This window comes from Rhinopithecus bieti, unplaced genomic scaffold (genome assembly GCF_001698545.2).
Source record: "Rhinopithecus bieti isolate Rb0 unplaced genomic scaffold, ASM169854v2 scaffold_7888, whole genome shotgun sequence".
NCBI classification, from domain to species: Eukaryota; Metazoa; Chordata; class Mammalia; order Primates; family Cercopithecidae; genus Rhinopithecus; species Rhinopithecus bieti.
The window spans coordinates 606,581-630,291 of NW_016805944.1; the positions used below are offsets into that span (position 1 = coordinate 606,581).

General features: G+C 48.4%; 1 protein-coding gene across 1 annotated transcript in view; it reads right to left on the reverse strand.

Annotated features, from left to right (window-relative positions):
• Positions 1 to 23,711, reverse strand: part of PPP5C (protein phosphatase 5 catalytic subunit) — a 43,705-nt gene that overhangs the window by 7,314 nt on the left and 12,680 nt on the right. The window contains exons 3-5 of the mRNA XM_017874323.1: positions 8,146 to 8,293; positions 7,321 to 7,442; positions 235 to 300 (exon numbers count right to left, since the gene is read on the reverse strand). Of these exons, the coding sequence (XP_017729812.1) occupies positions 235 to 300; positions 7,321 to 7,442; positions 8,146 to 8,293 (336 nt within the window). The remainder of the gene's footprint in view (positions 1 to 234; positions 301 to 7,320; positions 7,443 to 8,145; positions 8,294 to 23,711) is intronic.

Genomic DNA, 23,711 nt, shown 5'->3' on the forward strand with positions numbered 1-23,711 from the left:
CACAGTAGACCGAGAAGAATCATGCAAGAGACACAAGCAGGGGACACGAACGAAGAGGGTGGGACAGAGACCAAGAGGCCAGCAGAGAAATGGGATATTCAGGAGGAAAGGCACAGGGGTGGGGGTGTGAGGGAGACAGGGAGGTGGATCCGTGAGTTCCTGAGCTCTGTGGCCCCTCCCCAGCCAGAGAGCCCACCCCCGCTGGCCCTCCCCCCACTGCCCCACAACGCGCACCTCTTTGAGTGTGGTTTCCACGAGCGTGCTCAGCTTGGAGAGGACCTCTTTGACCTGTACCAGAATCTGGAAGGCAGGGCAGACTCAGTGGGACCGGCTGCAGGGGCTGTTACCCAACCCAGCCCCAAGAGCCTGGACTGCCCAGGAGACGCTGCTGGGCTGAGGGCGAGGGTGAAGAAGGGAGAGAGAGAAGAAAAAGGGCAGGGGAGGCCTGGGGGAGCGGGGGCAGGTGAGGCCAGGGCAGCCGCAGGCTTCTGTGGACTGTGCAGTGCTGAAGCATTGCGATTGTTTCATGTGAAACCTGGTTCTTGAATTATCTGAAAACACTCAGCATCATGTGGAAATACATGCATGAATCCAGATCGTAGAACATTTTATAAAAGAACTGGCCTGGACACAGCTCAATGTCACTGTCATAAAAGAGTCTCCCAAAAAAGAAGTGAGACTTTCCAGGTAAAAGAGGTAAAAGGCAGGTCATAGGCAACACTGGTGCTTTCAATGGACCCTGAATTTTTAAAAAGCAGCTACAAAGGATGTTTTAGGGAAAGCTGGGGAGAATTAAAATATTAACAGATGTCTAGAAATGCAGATGATTTATTTTTCACAGACTGGAGATGACCTTGACAATGACATGCCTATCTGTCAATGTTTCCAGATTTTCCGGATGGCCCGTGGACTGTCTACCTTAATGTTATCGCATCAATGATGAATTTCTAAGGTAGGACAATTCAACTGTGGTCATACAAGAGGACGTCTTTGTTTTTGGGAGATCCAGGTTATTATGACTGCAAGTTACTCTCAAATGGGTTAGGGGAAAAAAAAAGTATACACATGCAAATGCATATATAAGCAGACAGACACATTAAGTCAACGCATTAAAATGTTCACAAGTGGTGAATGTGGGTGAAGGGTGGATAGATGTTAACTGTACTGTTCTTTCAGCTCTCTGTAGGTTTGACAGTTTCCAAAATAAGCTGGGGAAAAGGTGTTAAGAAAATGCAGGAGGCACCCACTTCCAGTCAGAAGGCAGAAAAGCTACAAAAGACTGTCTCGCCCTAAAGACGAAAACAAGCCAAGCAAGCAACAAAATCAAATTGAAAGCCATCTGAGGGCTGGCAATGCAAAGGGACCTAAATTAATCAAAATGCAGACAGGACGAGCCTTTCCTTGGGGAAGGAGCCCACAGCTTTCATCCTGGTGCTTGGCAGGAGGGCAGGATGCCCCGGGGCTGCGCATGAGGGGAAATGAGTGGAAGTTCATGACCATGTGGGGGCTGGCGTGACAGATGAGGACTCCAGGGAGCCCCAGCACAGCCCGCCTCTGCCCCCGCCAACTCCCTCACACGGGCTTCATGGAAGGTTGGGCGCAAGGAAGTGAGGTGGAGAGAAACCTCCTGAGGTACAGAAGAGGGGTGAGACTGGAGAAACCTCCTGAGGTACAGAAGAGGGGTGAGACTGGAGAGCAGCGAACACCCCAGCGGCCCCACAGTAGTCTGACGGCAGGGCTGAATACCAGAGGTCTCCCACAGTTCCAAAAGCTGGCGACTTTAAAACATAAAGACATCCCTGGAATTCTGCCAGGGCTAAGATCCCAAGGTCTGCTGAAGGGAAACTCCTAATTCTACTCTGAACACATTTAAAGCCAGTGGTAAAGAAACTCCAACAAAAGTTCCCCTAAACTACAGATGAGGTTCACACAGCCCCTCCCTCTTGCGGCTCAACAGAAGAAATGTGTGCCGTTTTCTTATTTGTTTATTTGTTTTGAGACAGGGTCTCACTCTGTCACCCAGGCTGGAGTGCAGTAGCTCGATCACAGTTCACTGCAGCCTCAACCTCCCAGGCTCAGATGATCCTCCCCCCTCAGCCTCCCAAGTAGCCAGGACTAGAGGTGCCAACCACCATGCCTGGCTAATTTTTGTATTTTTTTTTTTTTTTTTGGTAGAGATGGGGTTTCTCCAAGTTGCCCAGGCTGGTCTTGAATTCCTGGGCTCAAGCGATCTGCATGCCTCGGCCTCCCAAAGTGCTAGGATTACAGGCCTGAGCCACCGTGCCCAGCTTAGGTGTGCCATTTTCTGAGGAAAATCTTTATTTACCTCAGTCTCTAATGTTCTTTTATACAAAATGCCTGGCATACAATAAAATTATAAGACACATGATGAACTGGTAACAGAGCAGACTCAGAGATGAACCAGATGACGAAACTACCAGAGGCTTTGGTTACCATGGTCAATGTGTGAAAGGGCTTGGTGGAAAAGTGGACAATATGCACGAACACATGAGACACAGAGAAGAAAAGTCTATTAAAAAAAACACAACTAGGCCGGGCACGGTGGCTCAAGCCTGTAATCCCAGCACTTTGGGAGGCCGAGACGGGCGGATCACGAGGTCAGGAGATCGAGACCATCCTGGCTAACACGGTGAAACCCCGTCTCTACTAAAATTACAAAAAACTAGCCGGGCGAGGTGGTGGGCACCTGTAGTCCCAGCTACCCGGGAGGCTGAGGCAGGAGAATGGCATGAACCCGGGAGGCGGAGCTTGCAGTGAGCTGAGATCTGGCCACTGCACTCCAGCCCGGGCGACAGAGCCAGACTCCATCTCAAAAAAAAAAAAAAAAAACCACAACTAAATGAAAATGCCACCAATAAAAAATACAATATAAGAAACAAATAATTCATTTGTTGGGCTTAACAGCACTTACGAAGAATCAGTGGACATAAGGACGACTGAAGCTACCCAAACTGAAATACACAGAGGAAAAACCGTGAAAAGAATTTACAAATTCAACTCATTAAAACCTAAGGAATCGTAGCAAATGGTCTAAAAAGCATGTTATTAGCTTTCCAGACAGAGGAGAGCAGAAATGGGAAGAAACATAAGAAGAGATAACGGCTAAGAACTTTCCAAAACTAATGAAAGATACTAACCTACAGATCAAAAAGGCTCAGTGAATACAGGATAGATGCAAAAAAAAGCACATCAAAGCCCATCGTAGTCAAACTACTAAAGACCAAAGATAAAACCTTAAAACCAGTGAAAAAAAACAGACTATAAGGAACAAAGATATGAATGATTGCTGAGTTCTCACAGAAACAATGGAGGTCAAAAGGCAATGGAAACACACACACACACACACACACACACACACACACACATTTAAAGCACTGAAAGAAACAATGTCAACCTAGAATTCTACATCCAGCAAAGATACCCCTATAAATGAAGACAAAACAAAAACATTTTCAGGAAGACCAAAGCTGAGAGAATTAGTCTACAGCAGATGTACACTGTAAGAAATGCTAAAAGTACTCAGGCAGAAGGGGCATGATACCAGATAGAAACCCACATATGGAAGCAGCAGCAAGGAGTAAGAGAAAGGGTAAATATAAAAGACATTTTCCGTGTATTCATACATATGTTTCTTCAGAAGACTAGTGTCTATTTAAGGAAATGACAACAATGTATTTATAGCAGATGCATAAGCATGACAAGAGCACAAAGGCTGGGAGAAAATAAAAGGAATCACAATATTGTAAGATTCTTTTTTTTTTCTTTTGAGATGGAGTCTTGCTCTGTTGCCCAGGCTGGAGTGCAGTAGCACGATTTTGGCTCACTGCAACCTCCGCCTCCTAGGTTCAAGTGATTCTCCTGCCTCAGCCTTCTGAGCAGCTGGGATTAAAAGTGTACGCCACCACGCCTGGCTAATTTTTGTATTTTTAGTAGAGACAGGGTTGTAGACATGGGGTTTCTGCCATGTTGGCCAGGCTGGTCTGGAACTCCTGACCCCAGGTGATTCACCTGCCTCGGCCCCCAAAACTGCTGGGATTATAGGCATGAGCCACTGCCTCAGGCCGTAAGATTCTTATATTGTCCATTAAGTATCATATTATTATTTGAAAGTAGAATAGGACGAGTTAAAGTTACACATTGTAATCTGTGGAGCAGCCTTTTTCATCCAGGGTTCTGGGAAACGATTACGCCTCACAAAAAATATTAACAGTGATAACCTGCTCAGTTCTCCCAAGGAGAGCACACAGATTCACAGGAGAGAAGTTAATTCACTGCGGATACAATGGATGCCTAAGGGAGTTAGGGCTTAATTCTCTCAATAGAGCCTCAGCTGAGAAGGGCTGTTCTAGAGCAACCACTGAACACCCCTCGCCACACACATTCAAAAGTATAACAAAAATTTCAATAAAACAGATAAAATGAAATGCTAAAAGATTCCTGATTCACACAAAAGAAAGTCAAAGAAGGAGAAATGGGAAAACAAAACAAAACAAATGGGACATATAGAAGAGAGATATCTAGACTGAAATATCTAGATTGAAATGCAATCATATGATTGCTGATAGTTAAATATAAATGAACTAAACACTACAATTAAAAGGTAAAGACTGGCCGGGAATGGTGGCTCACACCTGTAATCCCAGCAATTTAGGAGGCCGAGGTGGGTGGATTATCTGAGGTCAGGAGTTTGAGACCAACCTGACCAACATGGTGAAACCCTGTCTCTATTAAAAATACAAAAATTAGGCCAGGCATGGTGGCTCATGCCTGTAATTCCAGCACTTTGGGAGGCTGAGGCGGGTGGATCATGAGGTCAAGAGATCAAGACCATCCTGGCCAACGTGGTACAACCCCATCTCTACTAAAAATACAGAAGTTAGCTGGGTGTGGTGGCACACACCTGTAGTCCCAGCTACTCGGGAGGCTGAGGCAGGAGAATGGTGTGAACCCGGGAGGCAGAGGTTGCAGTGAGCTGAGATCTTGCCATTGCACTGCAACCTGGGCAACAAGAGCGAAATTCTATCTCAAAAAAAAAAAAAAAAAGTAAGATTGTCCAACTGGATAAAAAGGCAAGACCCAAGTATATGCTGTTTATAAGAAAAACATTTTAAACATAAAGATACCGATGGGTTAAATACAAAAGGGTAGAAAAGTTATAGCATGCAAATATTAAGTGTAAAAATCTGGTTTAATGGATTTCAAGACAAAAAGTACCAAAGTCACTTCATCATCATGAGTCAATTCATCAAGAAAGCATAACAATCCCAACTGTGTACCTAATAAAATTTCAAAATACAGGAAGTAAAACCTGAGAATTATAGGGACAAATAGGCAAATCCACAAGTACAGTCAGAACTTTTAACAGCCCCTCCCAATAAATGATTGAGCAATTAGAAAAAAATAGGCTATAAAAGATTTTTAACAGCAGTCTCAACCATCTTGAACTAATTGACATTTATAGAGCCCTATGACTAATGACTGCAAAATCCACACTATTTTCCAGTACATACTGCATGCGTGCCAAGACAGAACTAAAAATAGCCCCAATGGAATCATCCAGAGTGTGTTGTCTGACCAAATTAGAAATCAGTAACAGTAACATCTAGAAGTCCCCAAATATTTGGGAGTTAAACAATACCTATGGACAAAATCAGAAACCATAAAGACAATTAGAAAAAAATTCTAAGTCAATGATAACGAAAATACTACATATCAAAATTCATGGGACGCAGCTAATGCACTGCCTGGAAGGAAATTTAGTTTTAAGTGCTTTGCTTAGAAGAAAACAGGTAAAATTAACAGCACTAAAGTTCATCTTCAGAAGCCAGAAGAAAGCAAATTAAGCCTCAAGCATGCATAGAGAATAATGAATGAAAAAATCAATGAAACAAAAAAGACAATCAATAGAGAAATTCAACGTGAACAATGAAACCATGTTCACAAAAAGACCTGTCCAAGAAAGGCCATAGCGGCTTATACTTATAAAAGCTACAAAGTAGAAATAACCCAAATGTCTCTCAAAAGACTGCATAAACAAATCATGGGCTGTTCAGACAACGGAGGACTTGAGCTACTGATGCGCACAACATCCATGTATGATTCCCACACACCGTGTCACATGAAAGAAGAGACACTAACTGTTCTAAGTCCATTTGACATTGACATGAAATTCAAAACCAGGCAGAATTAATTTACAGTGGTGAAAACTCAGATCGGTGGTTGTCCCTGGGACGGGAGTGAGGGCTGACTAGAAAGGGGTCAAAGGGAGCTTTCTGGTTGATGGAAATGTTCTGTAACTTGTTTGGGCAGTGGGCACATAAAACTATAAAAACTCATGTAACTGGACACTTAAGATTTGTGTATTTTATTGTGCGTTAATTATACTTCAATTAAAAACAACCAGGAATGTGGACATTCCTCCTCCTCTCTTACCTTTAACAACGCCATCATCAACAGCTAACCATACAGAGCACTAACCAAGTGCTAGGCACTATTTGAAGCAATGATGTGGATTACACACAGTTACTCCTTACCACAGCCTTTGGTGGAGACGATATGATTATCTCCACTGTACAGGGGAGGAAATCAAAGTACAGAGAAGTGAAGCCATCTGCCCACAGGCACACAGCTAGCATGTGGGAAGGCAGAGATTTGAACCCAGGCTGCCTGGCTCTCTAGGATCTATCAAGTGGCAGCTTCCCACATGGCCTGCACACTCTGTAAGAGTCAACTGCCTGTCAACCTGACTCACAAGAAGTCCTGCATCCTCACAACCAACCCAGGAGGTGGTGGATCTCGGCAGATCCCCAAAATTATGGTAAGGTCCCTGAGAGGTCAGGGCAGGGGGCCTTGTCCAGATGGGATACCAGAGCCCGAGTCTCACTCAACCAGTTAACACCCTGTGGCCAGCTGCCCTCCTGGGTTGGAGCAGGGGGTGGTCTCAGGACTAGGAGCCACCATCAGGTCCCAAACAGCCTGCAACAACCAGCAGCCACAGCTGCCCAAGAGCCTGGGATGAGAACTCCAAGCAACAGACTCTGCTGCTTCTTCACCTTTCACCCTGACCTCTCTGGCTCTTTGTCCCTGCATCTGTCAAACGGCACTGCCTGCCACCGCCCCAAGCTGCTGTGGGATGAGATGAGATTCTGTGGGAAGTCCTCGGCACAGTGTCTGGCACACGACTCAGTGTTGGCTGTCGTGGCCGCCCTCCTCCTGTCGTTTTGCTCAGTGCCCACGGCTGGCAGCACTGTGATGCCATCCAAGGGTTCCTGGGTGCCCGGTACCTGACAGGTGCATTACCTGGTAGGCGCATTTCCGGTGCAGTTTTTTCTGGTCCTTGTACCACTGCATGAGCTCCTTCATGAAAGTGATTGTCACTTTGCCATCCTCAAGCTTGGGTCCGCTGTACTCATCCTCAATGGCTAGGGTGTGAACGAGGGGGGACAGGAGAGTCAGTGACCACAGCCACTGTGAGTGGGGAAGAGGTCTCGCTCCCAGGGATGGGGCAAACCTGGCTCTGGACACACAGGTCCAGAGAGGGACGGAGCAAGTGAAGAGTCCCCTCCTGGGTCAGGTCTGGCCCAGAGGCCTCTTCCTGACCTCCCTCTCTTCCTTCACCCACCCCCTTTTACCCTATTCAGTTTTATGGCACTTAGCACTACTCATTTCGTGACTTGTTAATCATCTTATCTCCCTCCTAGAATATCAGCTCCATGAGGACAGGGAGGGCTTTGCTCATAGCTGTACCCCCAGTGCCTAGGACAGTGCCTGGCACATAGGAGATGCTCAATAATCATCTGTGAGATGATCTAGAACAATCACTTGGATCTTCTCAGCACCTAGAGGTGAATCAGACACAGCCTGTGGGGCCTGTGCTACTACCCGGAGGGAGGGCCCGTGAGCTGGCAGTGGGTCCGCGGCTCCCCAGTCTCGCTCACTGGGAAGCGTGAGGCCCAGCTTTGGGCTGTGGATGAAGTGCCCTGGAACACAGGCAGAGGAGCGACAGACAGCAGGCTGGGGACAGAACAAGGGGCCACCCCTGAGCCCACCCCCACCCCCAGGGAATGAAGAGGGCCCGTGTGGAATGTTCTGGGCTGAAGCATGGGGCGCCCGGGCCCGACTCACTCATGCTCTCGATGTCCAGCGAGTCTACCACGGAGCGCTTGTGCTCGTCGCCTGCGATGGCCCGCTCAAAGGCCTTCTGCTTCACAATCTTGTTGCACTCCTGGTATTTCATTTTGGCGTCCTTGTCGTGGGGCTTCACCTTGACCACCTGGTGGGGAGGGAAGGGGTGTGCACGCTGAGGCTGAGGTGGGGGCACAGTGGCTGCCCCCAGGCTGCCCAGCCCTGGGTTCCATGAACACGGAAGTCAGACCGCCTGGGCGCCAGGTGCTGACGGTGCAACCCTGGACATGTTTAACCTCTGAGCCTTGGTTTCTGCACCCCAAAACTGGGCACAGCAAAGCTGCCCGCACAGGCGCACTTCATCAATCTTAGCCAAGAGTGCGCTAAAATCAAACAACTGCCTGAGGGTTATGGGCTCAGCTTTGGGTACCCTGTGAGAATCCCTGTGGGGGGAGCGGCGTCCCAAGCACACGTCCTGATGCTACTATCGTGACTATCAAGGCGGCAGGAGCATGAGAGGAAAGGCCTGGCCGGGTCTACAGTCACAGGAACAGCCCAGACTCACGCAAAGGGCCAATGACTTGCTGGACAACACCGGTTCCCCAAGCCCAGGTTACCTCATCTCTAACAGGGAGGTGATACAGGGCTCCCCCGCCAGGGCTGTGGGAAGGAATAAGTAACACACAAGGCCTGGCAAGCAGCAGGGGCAGGTGGGCAGCAGCACTGAGTGCTGTTACTTCCTTCGCTCACCCTGTGGGGAGGCCCGGGACAAAGGATTTCCCTGTTTTGTCCACTGAAGAGAGGAACTGAGGGTCACAGATCCCAGACACTGGGTTCAAATCCCAGCTCTGCAGGTCATGAGTTGGGTGACCTCAGGCAGGTGAGTCTGCCTCTGTGGCTCAGTTTCCCTCTGAGGTGGGACTGAGAACCGTATCTCCCGCAGAAGGCCACTGTGAGAGCTGCACGGGTGAATGCTTGTGAACCCTGCACAGTGGTGCCAGGTGAAAGGAAACTCCACGTGGGCGCCCACTGCTCTTCACGGTCCCCGTTCTGGGGCTGCTGCGCTGATGACTAGATCAGACGATCGGTGTGGGGTGTTCGGCTTTGGGACAGAGCAAGTTCCCAGTGAAGGGAGCCCTATCCCCTCCCCTCTCCCCATCTTATTTACTCCGATTCCTGCAAACTCGGATCTTCTAACCTGAAAAGCAGACTGGAATTGGGAGCTGGATTCGGATCCTGGCTCTGCTACTTACTTGCAGACTTTGGGCAAGTGACTTCACCTCTCTGAGTCTCAGTTTAGTCATGTAGACGCTGTCTGACCTGCCCACCAGCCTTAGCCTCCCCAGGAGCAGACCCCTACAGCTCCTGTGCCAGAGGACAGACTGGGAGGCCCCAGGGCCGGCCCTCAAGGAGCAGGGGTGGCCTCTGGTGGAAAGGCTGGCAGCGTGAGTCAAAAACCTCCACAGAGACACCCACTGACCCCTGCAGGTTGGTGTGACAGAGGTGAGGGGTGAGGTTCATCCACGCTGGGAACAGGTATGCATGTCAAGCGGGGTGAGAAGAGCCCACGCCCAGCAGGCCACGGCCTCCTCCCTGTCTGGACAGGCCCAGGGCACCCTGCCAGGCAGCTCCACCTGGGCTGTGGGTGGGTGTAAGGCAGGGGAGGAGGACAGCACCAGGCAGCCCCTGGCATCCTTCCCAATGGGGAGTGGTTATGTGTGCAAACCCGGCTGGTGTGCAAATCAGCATGTGGCCTGGCCCATGCAGCTCCTCCCACCCCTCTATACCTCCCAGCCAGACCATTCATGTCCCCAGCGTGCTGGCTCCGGGCCTTTGTGTAGGCTGCCTCTGCCCAGAGCACTTCATTCGCACCTCCACCTCCTCCTCCAGGTCTCAACCCCACTGTCCCCTCCTCTAGGAAGTCCCAGAGGCTGGGTCAGGCACCCTCTCTGGGCTCCTAAAGGCCCCTGGGCTCCCTTGTTCCAGCCATGAGCCCTGCTGGGAACCGGTCTGTCCACCGCACTGGAAGGGGGCCCTGTGAGGGCAGGGCTGAGGCTCAGAAATAGCTGTGCTTGCAGCAGTGAATGAATTTCCCTTCCCTTCTTTCTCCAAACAAATGAATGAGTGACTGAGCATTTCCTCCCCGCCAGTCTCCTATTCTCCCGGGGTGGGCGGGCTGGGAAGGAAGATGAAGGCAAACAATGACAGTGCAGGCAGGAGAAAGGGAGTGGGAATAGCAGCAGGGGCAGCGGAAGCAGTAATAATACACAGCTCACTTCTGGAGTACTGACTATGCGCCTAATACCCTGTGAGCAATTCACTTGCTCATTTATCCTCCCTGCACCTCTACATGGCAGTGTTTTCACAATCCTCATCTGACAGACAGAAAACCAAGGCCCGGGGAGGTGAAGTTGCCCACCCAGAAGCCAGGATTCCCTTCTCTCCCAGGCTAACCTGCGCCCAAGTCCAGGCTCCTGATTTCCGCCGTGCACGCTGGGAGGGGCTCCCCTTCTGCCACCTCCCCTCCCTGCTTAGGCCTCTCGTCCCCAGGGCACACTACACGCCCTCCAGGGAGGCAGCGTGGGGCAGTGGTTATGAGCGCGGGCTCTGGGACTACGCCTCCTGGGTCTGAATCCAAGTCTGCCAGGGCAGGCGGCCTCACGTCTCAAGCCTCCCTCAGTTTCTAGAAAGTAGGGGTGGTGCCAGCACCCCCTGGAGGGCTGTCGTGAGAACTTAATGCCAGGCGGCAGCAGGCAAGTGCTCATCCCAAGGCCCGCTGCTACTGCAGCTGCTGCGACGTGCGAGGTCTAGCTGGACAGTGCAGATGCCCCGCTGGGCTTCTGCCCCTAGGGAAGCTCATTCACTCCGGACCGGAGGGGACTCAGCTCCCGAAGGCCCATGGGGTCAGAACTTCACACGGAACTGTTCTTTTCTAAAGAACTGGCATTTGGAGTGTATCAAGGTCAGTATTCTGACTGTGATATTCATGTAGTTATGCCAGATATACCTTTAGGGAAAACTGGGATTTCTACATTACTTCTTACAACTGCATGTGAATCCACAGTGCTAAGTAAACAAGTTGTTTCTAAAAGCATTACCTTCAGTGGCGAATACTCATGGGTAATGATGTCTGGAGCTGGTGAAATGGTAACACGGGTTTACAATCCCCGAAGAAGCCCTGGGGGCTGCCTGTATTTGGGGATTGGGAATGTTTTTGGATTTTAGTAAAGTGATTTGGTGGATGGTTGGGTGCGGTGGCTCATGCCTATAATCCCAGCACTGTGGGAGGCTGAGGTGGGAGGATCACTTGAGCTCAGGAGTTCAAGACCAGCCTGGACTACATAGTGAGTCCTGTCTCTAGAAAAAAATACAAAAAAAAAAAAAAAAAAAAAGTCAGCCAGGTGTGGTGGTGCATGCCTGTAGTCCCAGCTACTTTGGGGGGCAGAGGCGGAAAGACTGCTTGAGCCCAGGTAAGTCTGCAGTGAGTCATGATTGTGCCATCGCACTCCAGCCTGGGTAACACGGTGAGATTCTGTCTCAAAAAAAAACCCAAAACAAAACAAAACAAACCCCACGATTTGGTGTACATGCTCTATCACAGGACACCCCCAGCAGGTCCAGGGCAGTACCTAGCAATCACACGCACACACACAGCCATTTCTGCAGCAAAACCTCCAGACATGCCACTGGAGAGTAATCAAGACCACCAGCAGCTTCTTAGTAGTTCAGGTCAGGTTTTGCCACCGAATGAGTTGCCCAAACTTAGCAGAACAGTTCTTCAGAACTGCTTGGGTTTTAAAACTGAGGGTGAGGGATGACAGAGCAGCATCAAGATCCCACGTGGAGCGGACCCACAGTACAAAGTGTAACAGGGTATTCTGAGTATCTCCAACATGCAGACAATGAGCTGCAGCCCAGGCGGGAGCCATGCCCACCTGAGGCATGCAGGCAGCTGGGGGAAGTCAGGTTTCCAGGGCAGGAAATGCCACTGCCCAGTGACAGCTTGAAGCCTGACATGAGGGTTTTCACCCTATGGGGTTAGTTTCTGGTGAATGAGTCTGGCAAGTTACACCCAGCATTCTCTGGATAATAAGTCAGAGGCGAGAGCACCAGGGTACACTGCCTGAACTAAGGGTGAGTGTTGTGCCAAGAAACTCGGACCCGCTGCGCATGCCCTGCTTACGGCCTGACTCTGGGACAGAGCTGCCACCTCCTGGCTGTGCAACCTCAGTGGAGGGAACTACCCTCTGGGCCTTGGTTTCCTCACCTATAAACCAGGGATAAAGAAAGTCTCCATTGTGCAGGATAGCTGTGAAGATGAAATGAGTTATTACTGCATGAAGGTCACGACCTGGGCCATGGCGAGTGCTGGATTAAACAGTGGTTGTGACGATTCCTGTTACTTTCACAGATCCATGCTGCAGGTGTACAGGCACCAGTATTCGCTTGCAAGGCAACACGCATTTCTAACTGACTGTGCTGGACTCTGCTGTAAGGAACCCAAAGCCACAGAACAAAAACCAGGAGATCCCAGGAAGGGCTAGGGAGTGCAGAAGGAGTCCCCAGATCTGGCCTAGGTCTGCACCCAAGTTCCAAGCATAGACAGGAAAGAACAACAGAGGTGTGTCTTCTGGAAAAGGACCCAATGAGGGGCAGATCCATCATGCGAGTCAGGGTTCTCCAGAGAGACAGAACCAGTAAGAGAGAGACACACACACAGGCCGGGCGCGGTGGCTCACGCCTGTAATCCCAGCACTTTGGGAGGCCGAGGCGGGTGGATTATGAGGTCAGGAGATCGAGACCATCCTGGTTAACTCGGTGAAACCCCATCTCTACTAAAAAAAAAAAAAAATTAGCCGGGTGTGGTGGCAGGCACCTGTAGTCTCCACTACTTGGGAGGCTCAGGCAGGAGAATGGCGTGAACCCGGGAGGCGGAGCTTGCAGTGAGCTGAGATCGCGCCACTGCACTCCAGTCTGGGCGACAGAGTGAGAGACACATATACAGTCATGAGCTGTATAATGACGTTTCAGTCAACAGTGGCCCGCATATACGAGTGTGGTCCCAGAAAATAAACATGATGAAATAGTCCTACTGCCTAGTGACAGCGCAGCCATAGGAGTGTCTTAGCACAACGCCATGAATCACACAAATCCATGATGAAAACAGAAGCCAAGCAAACCACCATGGACATTTTTCTGAAAACAATACCAGCTTCTCAAGGGCCTCACGCAGGTCCTTCAGGGCTATCCAGAAGGCACTGTCACCCTAGATGACAGCTCCATGTGTATGACAGCCCCAGAGGACCTTCCAGTGGGACGGGGCGTGGAGACGGGAGACAGCGATATTGATCTCTTGACCCTGTGTAGGCCTAGGCTAATGTCTGTGTTCATGTCTTCGTTTTTAACAAAAAAGTTTAAAAAGCAGAAGAAATTTTTTTTCAACAGAAAAAAACTTACAGAATAAGGATATAAATATTTCTGTACAGCTGTACATCTGTGTTTTAAGCTAAGTGTTATTACAACAAAGTGAGAAAGTTTTTAAAAATTAAAAAGTTTATAAAGTTACAGTAAACTAGGTTAATTTATTATTGAAGAACCAAAACTTTTTAAAAATAAATTTTAGTAGAATCTAGTGTACAGTGTTTATGAAGCCTACAGACACCTACAGTACTGTCCTAACCTTACATTCACTCACCACTCACTCACTGACTCACCCAGAGAAATTTCCAGTCCTACAAGCTCTATTCATGGTAAGTGCCCTCAACAGGTGTACTAGATTTTATCTTTTTCTTTCTTTTTTTCTTTTTTTTTTTTTGAGATGGAATCTTGCTCTGTTGCCCAGGCTGGAATACAATGGCTTGATCTTGGCTCACTGCAACCTCTGCCTCCCAAGTTCAAGCAATTCTCCTGATTCAGCCTCCCAAGTAGCTGGGATTACAGGCGCCCGCCACCACGCCTGGTTAATTTTTGTATTTTTAGTAGAGATGGGATTTCACCATGTTGGCCAGGCCGGTCCTAAACTCCTGAACTTATGATCTGCCTGCCTCAGACTCCCAAAGTGCTGGGATTACAGGCATGAGCCATCGTGTCCGGCCTATTTCATCTTTTTTTTTTTTTTTTTTTTTTTGAGACAGAGTCTCGCTCTGTTGCCCAGGCTGGACTGCAGTGGTGTGATCTTGGAACTGCAAGTTCCGCCTCCCAGGTTCATGCCATTCTCCTGCCTCAGCCTCCAGAGTAGCTGGGACTACAGGTGCTCGCCACTACACCCGGCTAATTTTTTGTATTTTTAGTAGAGACAGGGTTTCACTGTGTTAGCCAGGATGGTCTCGATCTCCTGATCTTGTGATTCACCCACCTTGGCCTCCTAAAGTGCTGGGATTACAGGCATGAGCCACCGCGCCCGGTCCTATTTTATCCCCTTTCTACGTTCAGATGCACAAATACTTACCGTTGTGCTACAGTTGCTGCAGCACTCAGCACAGTAACATGCTGTACAGGCATGTAGCCTAGGAGCACTCGGCCATGCCACCTAACCTAGGTGTGTATGTAGTAAGCTGTAACATCCAGGTTTGTGTAAGCACACTCTATGGTGCTCACACAATGAAATCACCTAACAACACATTACTCAAAAAGTACCTGTTGTTAAGCAATGCATGACTGTACCTATGCATGTGGATATACATGAGAGGGTGTTTATTAAGAGAATTGCCTCACTCCACACTGTCTTACCAATAAGTACAGAGTAGCTGCTTCATGCTCACTAGGTTCAATTAGTAAAATGCCATCAGTGTCGTGGACCAGTGTGATAGCTTGTAGAACGGAAGGGTGATCAATATAATATCTCCATGAAGGAATACTACCCTACCAAAAACAAGAGCAAAATAATGGCTTTTGTAGACTTGGATGGAGTTGGAGGCCATTATTCTATGTGAAATTAACTCACTAATGGAAAATCAAATACTGTATGTTCTCACTTGTAAGTGGGAGCTAAGCTATGGGTAGGCAAGGCATACAGAGTGGTATAATGGAAACTGGAGACTTAGAAGGGGGAGGGTGGGAGAAGGTGAGGGGTAAAAATCTATGTTCTGGGTGCAGTGTACGGTACTCGGGTGATGGGTGTGCTGAAATCTCAGACTTTGCCACTACACAATTCATTCATGTCACTAAAACCACATGTGCCCCAAAAGCTATTAAAACAAAAAGATAACAAATTAATAACAATTTTCATAAACAATTTTTTAAAAAGCAAAGATCCCTGTGAGGGAAACTGTGACCCAGGGCTGAAGGACGGATACGTCCCGGAGGCAGGCAGCGAGGGTGTGGCGCTGGCCTTGCCAATTGAAAGCAAACTGCTTCTGGTGGGTCTCACAGACAGGAATGGAGAAAGGACACCTGCCACGTCAGAAGCTGCACAGCAGGTCCAGGAGATGCGTTCACCTGCTCAAGCAATGAAACCGCACGGTACGGCAGCTGCAACTGAGGTCACCACCTGGTGAGCTTACGATAATCCCCTGCCATTCTCCAGGATGCAGCCGTCTTCTGCACAGGCCAAACAGGAGAGCAGAGTGGGGATGTGGTAAAGATCTCCGCCCCTGCATCTTTCAAGTCTTTGATGGTGGCACTAATCTCTACAATCTCCAGGGATGTGCTGCTGTTTTTGATTTACAATTTTCCTAGGTAGAGGCAGCTCTATGGCTTCCATTTAGCCTTTCCCAACATAACGGCCCTTACTCCACAGCTTAGGGAACCCACGTGGGGATTTTCCGCCAGCTGCTGAGTACACTTATTCCAATTGTGCAGCTGGAACGGGGGAAGTAACCACAGGAGGGGTCCAGGGACCCACTCAACCCACTGAGAGTCGGACCTGAGCTAAAACTCCATTCATCACCAGGCCCCCTATAAGCCCTTATTCTGACTGAGGCGCAACAGTCAGATTATTCTAATGGTGGATTTCCTTCTGTGTTCCTGACAGACATCTTGCCTTCAGCAGCTGAGTGCTGACACTTGGCCCCTGCCTCTCCCGGATCTAATTGATCCCACTGCATGTAAGTTTTACAACTGAGTGACTGCGGTTCCCACCGTAAGGTCCAGCCTGCAGAGAGGGGCAAGCAGGGATGCCGGGGCCCCCTCACAAATCTGCTTCTCAAAGTATTGGTAAAAGGTGTGTTCTCTGGACCCTCCAGTGTGGGTGAGTGGGTTTTAAGTGACAAATTCACTCAAGCATTCCAATTTCCCTAAGCCTTTGAATCCCATCCCAAGAGAGACCGGGCATCTCCAGCTCACTCCTGGTGGGCCGCCTTCTGATCCCTGTTTCAGTCAAACTGTCAGCATCTTCTCAAACTCCCCGAGCTGCAACGTTACATGCAGAATCTGGGGAAGAGGGGTTGGGGAAGATGTTGGTGTGACTCTGCAGTTCTAGCCAAGGGAGAAATACGCTGGTACTGGAATTATAAATTTTATTTCTCTCTTTCTTTCCCCTACCTGATGTAGTGGTCCTAGCACCAAGGGTATATACCTACAGTGCTGGAAGCAGGGATAATTCCTAAGAAACCGTAACTATGTTTTTAAACCTTCTGTCAGAATTCCCAAGGGCCGGATGGGAGTGGGTTGTGCTTTCACACCATCTGGCGAAACTGGGGCTAACAGTGAATGCGGTTATATAGCCTGGTGGTAAAAATAGCCCACTAGTCCCGCACCTATGTAACCGTACCCTATCCGAATGGAAGTGATCTGAGGGGAGGCATCTGCTAGATTAGTGGGCTGCCTACGACCCAGACCCAGCACAGTGGCCAATTCCAATGTCCCTTCGAAAAGGGTGGGTATGAGAAAGAAAAATTATCTGGTGAGCCCCTTTAAATGATCAGACCCAGAGAGGCACTGGAATAAGACAGCAGTCTCATCCCACTCCTCACTTCAGATAAGTACTTATCCCCTGAAGCCACGTGCTATGTGGACTCTAGACGGCCACGAACCACAGACACCGTAACTCACACCCTCTAGTTCCACAATGGACGGGCAATTACTAATCAATGTTATTTCTATAAACCAATGATATTTCCTGAAAAACATCTTTTATAATCATCCCTCTTCTCATTTGTCCTTTTTTTGCTTTAAAAGCTCAAGCAGGCCAGGCATGGTGCCTCACACCTGTAATCCTAGCACTTTGGGAGGCTGAGGCAGAAGTCCAGCAGTTCGAGATCAGCCTGGGGAACACAGCAAGACCCCATCTCTATAATAAAGAAAAAAATTCGCCAGGCATGGTGGCATGCACCTGCAGTACCAGCTACTTGGGAGGCTAAGGTGGGAGGATCACTTGGGCCCAGGAATTTGAGGCTGCAGTGAGCAATGATGGTGCCACTGCACTCCAGCCTGGGTGACAGAGTGAGATTCTGTCTCTAAAACTAAACCAAAAACCCTCAAGCCTCTCCCTTGTTCTCCAGTGCTCTTCCCAAGGTAACCTGAAGTGTTTCCAGTGCTGCAATTCTCTCAACCTTGGCCCAAATAAACTCTATGTTAATTCTGCCTCAGTTTCTTCGGTTATGACAATGTTTCCTGGCCCTGTGAGCAGGATTCAGAGGTACCCCCTTGGACACTGGGTGCCCCTGGACTCGATGCTCAGTACCAGAACAAACCCACTGTATTCCTTCAGCTCCACAGGTCTCACTGGGGGCAAAAGGGTGAGTGCTCCTGAATCTGGACCCCTCCTCTTGTCAGGTGAGGTCTAGACTTTATTTGAGTGGGGGCAAAAGGGTGAGTGCTCCTGAATCTGGACCCCCTCTCTTGTCAGGTGAGGTCTAGACTTTATTTGAGTGGTTCTTTCTACCTCTCTTTTTCTAGAAGGAAGGTTTCCATCTTTGTCTACAAGCAAGGGACTCTGGTTTCGGGGGAACAAAGGAAACTGCCTTCTCCACCGCTGCTTCACAGCAAGAGGCCCAGGTCATGGCACTGGCATTCTGGCACTGGTGGCTGCACTTCTGGGCTGAAATTACACAGCATGCTTTTTAAATTGCAGCTGCTTCCAACTAAGCTGCATGAGTGTAAGTCTTCTTGCCCCAAAGAGAAGAGAAAATAGATCCCTCTGACCCACTGGATTCTTTAGGCAACCAGAGACTTTGCAGAGGTATGGGGACGTTTTTCCATGCATGACGTGTTGGAGTCTTAAAGGGCCTCCCATTAGGAGAAGACCAGTAAGGACTCTAGCTCAGCCGGAAAAGTATGAATAAGGGACTGGTCACTCTGATACCTGAAGCACTCTGCTGCCACAAGGTGATAAGAGATTCCAAGACACATAAGAACACGATTCACAGGCCGGGCGCGGTGGCTCACGCCTGCAATCCCAGCACTTTGGAGGCCGAGGCGGTCGGATCATGAGGTCAGGAAGTCGAGACCATCCTGGCTAACTCGGTGAAATCCCGTCTCTACTAAAAATACAAAAAAATTAGCCGGGCGTGGTAGCGGGCGCCTGTAGTCCCAGCTACTTGGGAGGCTGAGGCAGGAGAATGGCGTGAACCCGGGAGGCAGAGCTGGCAGTGAGCCGAGATCACACCACTGCACTCCAGCCTGGGTGACACAGCGAGACCCCGTCTCAAAAAAAAAAAAAAAGAACACGATTCACCGGACACCTGGAAGACTGACAAAGGAGCACACCTCAACCCTCGACCCAATATACTGTCCTGGCCTTGGTCACTTTTGAGAAGGAAATTCTAAAATTGTAGGAGGCTGGGTGTGGTGGCTCATGCCTGTAATCCCAGCACTTTGGGAGGCCGAGACAGGTGGATCACTTGAGGTCAGGTGTTTGAAACCAGCCTGGCCAACAACGTGAAACCCCGCCTCTACTCAAAACACAAACATTAGCTGGGTATGGTGGCTCATGCTTGTAATCCCAGAACTTTGGGAGGCCGAGGTGGGTGGATCACTTGAGGTCAGGAGTCTAAAACCAGCCTGGCCAACATCGTGAAACCCCATTTCTACTAAAAACACAAAGAGTAGCTGGGCGTGGTGGCTCACGCCTGTAATCCCAGCTGCTTGGGAGACCAAGGCAGGAGAGTTGCTTGAACCCAGGAGGCGGAGGCTGCAGGGAGCTGAGATTGCGCCACCCCAGGCTGGGTGACAGAGCGAGACTCCATCTCAAATAAATAAATAAATAAATAAAATTATAGGAAACTGCTCATTGAAACTGAGCTTTGCCTTAAGGGACAACACCCCTGCCCCGGCCCCAAAACACCAGCTGGATTTATGTCTGATACCTACGGAGCTCCATCCTGCAAATACCTAGGTAAATGGACCCAGTGGCATGAGATACCCCAAAGTGCAACGGCCCAGATGAGGGTCTTTTGAAATTCCTAATGTATTTGTGCACACAATTGGAAAAGGCAGGATTTCGAACCAGACAAATCTAATGGAGACCTACTTCCTGTTTGTCCTGGCTGCAATCTCATAAGAGATTTGAAAGGTATAATTATTATTTTTTTTAGGAAACTCCCCCAGAAAACCCTTTAAATGCTCAAACTGTCTGCTGAACTTTGCTGTAAGATTTACAAAAGACAAACAGCTTTAAATAATGATTACCCTAGACCACTAATAAACAAATATGCCCCACCTCCCAAACTAAACTCCTTGATGTGAATTTCAAAAAGGGAAAGCCAAGAAACACGTAGGTTTGCTATTTCTTTAAAAAAATTTTTTTGAGACTAGAGAAGAGGTCTTGCCATATTGCCCAGGATTCTGGCCTCAAGTGATCTTCCTGCCTCAGTCTCCCAAAATACTGGGAATACAGGTGTGAGCCACCGCATCTGGCCGAATGTTTGCTATCTGCCTGGCTAAAACCTGATTAAAAGTTTTTAAAGAGCTCTACAGTCAAAAGCTGACTTAATTAAAAGCTGATATTTGGCTACATATGTATGCACACACATACACACACACGTATATATATATATTTTTTGACGCTTCTGTTCTGATTTCCTCTCTTCTTCAACTACTCCTAACTATACACAATCTCCTTTTCTTCTTGTTGACATGATTTTTGCCAAGGATAATGTAAAACTTAATTGCTTTATGGAAAACAAGATCTCCTTGACTGGCTCCTCCAAGTCCTGTTCTTTGATGTACCTCTGTCCGTCCCTCCTTCCTCTTGCCACCTTTGGTATCACATGAGGGAACCTCTGTTTATCCTCATGGAGCCCCAAGCATTGTGGGTAAACAGGCTCCTCTCAGGTCTAAAGCTCTATTCTGTTTCACACAGAACTCCTTGACATCTGTGACCTGTCGATACATACATGTGTACAACACGTGTGCTATATGTTGTGTCTACATACAGTTATGTCTATACATGTTTTCGTATATCATCTACATGATACAAAATTAAAGATAAATGAGCGCTCACAAATTAGAAGGTAAGCCTAGGCCAGGCGCAGTGGCTCACGCCTGTAATCCCAGCACTCTGGGAGGCCGAGGTGGGCAGATCATAAGGTCAGGAGGTCGAGACCATCCTGGCCAACATGGTGAAACCCCATCTCTACTAAAAATACAAAAATTAGCTGGGCGTGGTAGCATGCGCCTGTAGTCCCAGCTACTCGGGAGACTGAGTCAGGAGAATTGCTTGAACCTGGGAGGCAGAGATTGCAGTGAGCTGAGATCACACCACTGTACTCCAGCCTGGGCGACAGAGCAAGACTCCATCTCAAAAAAAAAAAAAAATTATTTTACAATCCGCTGCTATCAAAAATTTGCTGCTTCTTCAAGGAAATTCACAGAAAAGACCATGACAAGTATTCTTGAATACTGGTTTCTGATAACTGTGGGGATTATACCATTGAACTAGGTAAAAACTTTCAGAACTCTAACAAAAAAAGATGGTTCATGAATACAATATCAAGTAGAACAAGAATTAATTACTTGTTCACAGGCCTGAACTGATGGAGGACTGAAATAGTTTTTACGGCTTTTTGTTTGAAACAGTGCTGATTCCTCTTTTCAAATTTTTTTTTAAATTTTTTGAGACAGGGTCTCGCTGTTGCCCAGGCCGGAGTGCAGTGTCGCAGTCTTGGCTCGCTGCAACCTCTGCCTCCCAGGTTCAAGCAATTCTCCTCATGCCTCAGCCTCCTGAGTAGCTGAGATTACAGGCATGCACCAACAAGTCCAGTTATATTTCTTTTTTATTTTACTTTAAAACATAATAATAACTTTCTTTTAATAGAGGCAGGGTTTCACTGTGTTGCCCAGGCTGGTCTTGAATGCCTGGACTCAAGTGATTCTCCTGCCTTAGCTTTCCAAAGGGCTGGGATTACAGGCGTGAGCCACCACACCTGGCTGGGTAAAGTATATTTTGGTGAGCAAAATTGAAACATTTACCTTTCTCTCTACCTGATTTCTCCAGAATTCACAAACTATTCATGAATATATTTTATGGCAATATAGTTATTTGCATAAGAAAACAATAAGACTGTTTCCTTTTATAACAGGACACACTGAAAACACTGGTTATTTTACCAAGGCTTTTTGACTGGAACAGCATATTTTCAGATATGACCTGACTGCTTTCAAAGATTGGGGTTGACTTTATAAACCCAATGACCTGGAAAAACAGTGGCCTGGTTTGTTACCTACATAGTTCCCTTACAAGGTCCCTGACCTTTCAGTAAGTAAAGAATGTTATGGGCCAGGCACGGTGGCTCATGCCTGTAATTCCAGCACTTTGGGAGGTCAAGGCAGGTGGATCACAAGGTCAGGAGTTCGAGACCAGCCTGGCCAATATGGTGAAACCCCATCTCCACTAAAAATACAAAAAAAAAAAATTAGCCGGGTGTGTTGGTGCATACCTGTAATCCCAGCTGAGGGAGGCTGAGGCAGGAGAACTGCTTGAACCTGGGGGTGGAGGCTGCAGTGAGCCAAGACTGCACCACCGCACTCCAGCCTGGGTGATAGAGTGATAGAGACAGAGCGAGACTCCTAGACTCAGTCTCAAAAAAAAAGAATGTTACTTTGTTATTTTGCTGGTGGCTCAAGCCTGTAATCCCAACACTTTGGGAGGCTGAGGCAGGCAGACTGCTTGAGCCCAGGAGTTCAAGACCAGCCTAGGTAACATGGTGAAACCCTATTTCTACAAAAAAATAAAAAAATTAGCTGAGCTTCATGGCACATGACTGTAGTTCCAGCAACTAGGGAGGCTGAGGTGAGAGTATCGCTTGGGCCTGGAGAGTTGAGGCTGCAAGTGAGCCACGATTGCGCAACTGCACTCCAGCCTGGGTGACAGAGCAAGAACCTGTCTCAAAAAAAAAAAAAAAAAGGTCATTTTCTGACAGGCCTAGGAACCTCAAGATATTCTGGGATCTCGAGAAGAAACGAATTCACCTAATTTGTAAGGTATAGGCAGAGTCTGATGGTGAATATTTGGTTTGGAGCTTCAAAAGGCTTTTAAAAGTCCAACCTAGGTCAGAAGAGGTGGCTCATGCCTGTAATCCCAGCACTTTGGGAGGCCGAGGTGGGTGGACCATGTGAGGTCACGAGTTCAAGACCAGCCTGGCCAACATGGTGAAACCCCGTCTCTACTAAAAATACAAATATTAGCTGGACGTGGTAGCACATGCCTGCAATTCCAGCTACTCAGGAGGTGAGGCAGGAAAACTGCTTGAACCCAGGAGGTAGAGGCTGCAGTAAGCCGAGATCTCACCACTGCACTCCAGCCTGGGTGACAGAGCGAGACTGTTAAAAAACAAACAAAAAGGCCGGGCACGGTAGCTCGCGCCTGTAATCCCAGCACTCTGTGAGGCCGAGGCGGGTGGATCACCTGAGGTCAGGAGTTCAAGACCAGCCTGGCCAACGTGGTGAAACCCCATCTCTAGTGAAAACACAAAAATTAGCCGGGTGAGTGGCTGCGCGTGGTGACTCACGCCTGTAATCCCAGCACTTTGGGAGGCCGAGGCGGGTGGATCACGAGATCAGGAGATCAAGACCATCCTGGCTATCACGGTGAAACCCCATCTCTACTAAAAATACAAAAAATTAGCCAGGTGTGGTGGTGGGCGTCAGTAGTCCCAGCTACTCAGGAGGCTGAGGCAGGAGAACAGCATGAACCCGGGAGGCGGAGCTTGCAGTGAGCCGAGATCATACCACTGCACTCTAGCCCGGGTGACAGAGCGAGACTCCGTCTGAAAAAAAAGAAAAATTAGCTGGGTGTGTGGCAGGTGCCTGTAATCCCAGCTACTCAGGAGGCTGAAGCAGGAGAATCGCTTGAACCCGGGAGGTGGAAGTTGCAGTGAGCCGCGATTGCGCCACTGCACTCCTGCCTGGGTGACAAGAGGAAAACTCCATCTCTGGGGGGAGAAAAAAAAAGTCTAATCTGAAATTCCTCATTTTCCAGGAAAGCCAACTTAAAAGGAGTCTATATGGTCAGTCACTAATCCTGCTGTACTTTATGCAAATAAAGTATAACACTAAAACGTATTTTGAGAATAAATTGGTCCTGCTATTATTAGTGTCTTTGGTAAAACTGGGGGACTGGAGAGAGAAAAACGATGCTTCAGTAGCACATCTGTGTTGAGATTCTAGCCCTGACCATTGTTTTTGGG